Source organism: Ciona intestinalis, unplaced genomic scaffold (genome assembly GCF_000224145.3).
Source record: "Ciona intestinalis unplaced genomic scaffold, KH HT000243.1, whole genome shotgun sequence".
NCBI classification, from domain to species: domain Eukaryota; kingdom Metazoa; phylum Chordata; class Ascidiacea; order Phlebobranchia; family Cionidae; genus Ciona; species Ciona intestinalis.
In genome coordinates this window covers 6,670-10,895 of record NW_004190564.1, presented here as the reverse complement: position 1 = coordinate 10,895, position 4,226 = coordinate 6,670, and the positions used below count along the sequence as shown (strand labels likewise).

General features: G+C 36.2%; 1 protein-coding gene across 1 annotated transcript; it reads right to left on the bottom strand.

The window, feature by feature from the left end:
* Positions 1–1,210: 1,210 nt before the first annotated feature.
* LOC100186213 (oligosaccharyltransferase complex subunit ostc) lies at positions 1,211–3,208 on the bottom strand. Its single transcript, XM_018816501.2, has 4 exons — positions 3,015–3,208; positions 2,354–2,447; positions 2,072–2,269; positions 1,211–1,417 (listed from the first exon to the last, which is right to left on the bottom strand). Exons 1-4 carry the CDS (start codon positions 3,151–3,153, stop codon positions 1,399–1,401), a joined length of 450 nt encoding a protein of 149 aa, XP_018672046.1. The 5' UTR covers positions 3,154–3,208; the 3' UTR covers positions 1,211–1,398.
* Between the last annotated feature and the right edge of the window lie 1,018 nt (positions 3,209–4,226).

Genomic DNA, 4,226 nt, shown 5'->3' with positions numbered 1-4,226 from the left:
CTTGCCCAAGGGCACATACGCCCACAATGGTAGCAACGTTGAGCTGTGAACCCACTACCTCTGGGTTACCGACAGGCGCGCTGATCAAGATACCACGGCGCCGGCCGATTTAATGAGTCAACTTATACTGCTTTGTGGGTTTAGCAGCCACGTTTTTTCTGTACTTTTTTATCTGAAATTTTTACCATGAATTGACTTATAGTAGAGTGGGAAAAGACGGGACATCTTTAGCACATAATATCTAAATATCCTGATCGTGTTTTAAACAGTTTTTACATGTGACATTTTTACTTAAGTATAGTGTTACCCGTAGCATGTGTAAAAGTAAAACGACTATTGTTTTGTTGCTAATTACCTTCTCTTTACTGTATTTATTTACCTAATCTTTGCTACTATATTCGAAGATATAAATAAAAAAATATTACGTGTGCATAGTAACTAATGTGTTGACAAAAGTTGCAAGCCGTACATAAAAAAGTGACACCTGTATTATAACCACTGTCGTTGCCCCACTACGCGAGGATAAACATGTTTTTGAACAATTATACCTTGCCGTCAAATTGTAGCCATATTAATTCTATTAAACACACACACTTGTGTTTATACTCTACAACAGTGCTCTTCAACCTTTTTTGGGTTGGTGAACCCCTAAAGTTGTTGCTACAAACTCATGCACCCCCGATTACTTTAACGTAAAACTAATGACGTCATCAAGGAGAAATGAGTACGAGAATACGCTCCTGTTTAATCGAAAAGCACTGCTAATCAAAATCAATTGGGAACATGTGGCTTGCGGTTAAAGAGAAGATTAGTTTCGCATTTCCCAGTAATGCAAGATATAGAATTCATATAGAAAAAAACTGTAGGAAAGTGGCTAAATTTGTTAAAAATGATAAATTTTAGAAGTTTGTGATGCACCCTTGTATACCCTTTTGCACTGGTGCACCCCAAGCATATTTTGGTGCACCCTAGGGTGCACCGTGCACACCGGTTGAAGAGCACTGCTCTACAATGTACAGTACATGTTCAAATTGCTCTGGCGAGCCGTCTAGTGGCAAGTTGCTACAGTATTTCAGGCAAAGTATTTTTTCGATATGGATTTTCTGTTTATCATTCCAGATTGTGGTAGAAAAAAAAACCTGCTAGATAAAAGTAGGGACATACGTAGCCAAAATACCCCATAGTTTCCCGGACACAAGTAAATGAAATATTTTATTTGATACAGGAGATGAGATATTTTATTTGATGCTTCAAAAGTTGCGCTACGAAAAGAAAATTTTATTTAAATTTACTTTAGTCAACAATAGGTTTATTATTATACAAAATACATTCTAATGCTTCATGCCACAAGAAACATCATTTTAATTCTTGCAAACTGAGCTTTTCTGTGCGTCCAATTTAAGACAGAAGGTATCCTCTGTAAAATAAAATGAATGAATGTAAATTATTTATTCTGGCATGCCAGGGCAATGATAGTCGTTATAACACAGGTGTTCTGTTTCATACACCTCGTGGCTGCTTACGAGTTACCACAAATGTAACTTTGTGGGTGATATTAGTTTTTTATCTTTTTTTTATGTATGTATGGCTGATAATTTGGACAACACATTAATGACCACTGGGTTGAAGCAATTGCTGTTAAGTGTCTTGTCCAAGGACACAGAAGCCTACAATGGTAGCATGACAAGCCTAAGACCTATCTAGGTAAAAAGCAGCCATTGTACCACAGCCATAGACACCTAACTTAGTCAAGGTACCCATATAGTTCTAAAAAATAAAAGTTTAGGCCGACGAAAGCATGAACATTTTTTCTTGCCACTCTATTAACTTTTATTTTGGAAATAGACTGATCTTTTCAATATCACCACTGTGTAGTGTTTATTTTTGTAAATATAGGCTATTAAATTGTTTATTCATTTATACTGGGTACTAATGGCCCATAGGTATTCTGGTTCATTTTCTGGGGTGTATATGCATACCCTGCATACCCATGTTAGGCGCCTATGGCCACGGCACCAGCCATATTCAAGTTTTTGTACCAAATTCAACATATTCATAAGAATATACTCACGGAAGCTTCATACGCATAAAAACTCTGCTCATCCCGAAACTAACAAGCACAGATATTCCACCAATAAGCATAAGGAGTGACCGGTTCAGTTTTGGGATATTAGGGGCGTTTGCTTTGTCCAAAATAATAAAACCAAGGCCCCCTAAAGAGAAGAGAAATGAAGCAGCAAGACCCTCCATGATGTATTGTCCATTTACTCTGAAAAAAAAGGATTTAAATAATAATACATGGAATAACATAATTTTTGTTTATCTTCCAAAACAATTGCGAATATTATACTACCTGTAAGCAAGGAATGCAACTGGCTTAGCGTTTCCTTTATCGTCAACAGTTTGTCCAACACTTGGAGGTTCCACTATGATGTCATAGATGGTTCCTGTGAAAAATGACACCAAATGAATGATGATTATCAGATGCTCTCTTCTTTGGGTAATTTTAGTTGGTCGAGGTCATTATTTGAAACCATGTTTTTGAGTCAAACTTTATTCAGTGTTTTCAGTCTTAGTCGACCGACTAAATTTCCGTGCATTACTTACTAGACAAGTAAGTTGATCAAAATCTAACAAATAAAATAAACGTGCTAGTGAAGAGTCTTCCCCACCCCCACTTATTTGCTAACCACTAACCACTAACTACTAACCCCTATAACCACTAACCATCAACAACACCTAACCCCCTTGGGGGTTAGGGGTTAGTGGTTAGCAAATAAGGTGGGGAGGGAGGGAGATTCTTCACTAGCACCAAAATAAAATGTACGGGCCATTTTTTTCAATTTGGGTATAAAGCTCACTTCTAAGTTACCAAATATTAAATATATTATATATACTAAAACAGCTGAAATTAACCATTTTATTAAATTTTAAATTGCTATTCCTATAAATAAATTACATTATATATATATATATATATATTATGTACCTTTAGGTTTTTTATAAAAACTAACCTGCGGTGACAAGAAAATAAGACATCATCACGATTGCGAATACGACCATTGCGGATGGTTGTCGAACCCATGACGGTTTCTTTAGCTTAAGATTTGGACAAACCAAAAACTTAAAGGGAAGGCCCACAACTGATTCCATTATTATTTCACAAATATCTGTCTTAAAATATAATAAAAGTTACAAAAAAACGCACAAATCGAGCGAGTTTAACAAAAAATGGTGCTGCTAGCGAAAAAACAATAGCTACTAATCCCTAACCAATCCCCTACAACCCCTAATTACCATCCAATAACGCTTCCCACTAGAATTTGTGTCGTACGGAAGGATTCTTCACTAGTGTTAAAAACTTACTCGTCCGTTCAATTTCTAAACTTACAGAAGCGATGCCACGAATACGATGACGCGTAAGGTAATTCCCCTCCTACGTAACGCAGTGACGTCACATAGCAAGGGAGCTGATTTCAACAACAAAATTTGGCATTTAAATAGCAATAATGTTTATGGTTGTGTTTTAATAGCAATTTTACAATGTATTTGGGACGAGCCAAAAATTAAACGCATATATAGCATGATTTTGGCAATATAATTGACATGAGCTACCTTTAACCTTTTTGTTCATATGTCCTTTGGGAAAAAAAATATTTTACGGAAACTGCCCCAACTCAGTGGTCACTAATGGGTTATCTATAATGTAACTATACATAAAACACGCCTAATAATACAACGGTAGCAGTACCAAGTCTCGAACCTATAACTCTGAGCAAGAGGCAGACGCACTGAAACAGCAACCAATCTGCCCTGCTGTAGATTTTAGACTAATTTTACCGGCAACACTGCGCGTTGACGTCACTTATGACAGGATTTTTGTGGTTATTGCTCAGCTAAAGAGTAAACAAGAACACGAAGACGGCGCGTCACATTTTATAGGTCGAGCGTAGTTTATTTACTATAACCGCACTCTTGCAAGTTTATTTGGTTCGAGCAAAAGCCGTTAAATGTTTTGGCTAAGGACACATACGCCCATAAATAAATGGTAGCAAGCAATACGTTAAGGTTTTCTAGTTATTCGAGAGTACTTCAGTTTTTACTATTATAGAATTGTTTGCATTACTACTTATAAAGTTATATTTTTCCGTATACAGAATCGTAATGTTTTAAGACCTAATTGATTGTTATACTTTGTTGTGGATTGATGTTATAAAATGGAAACT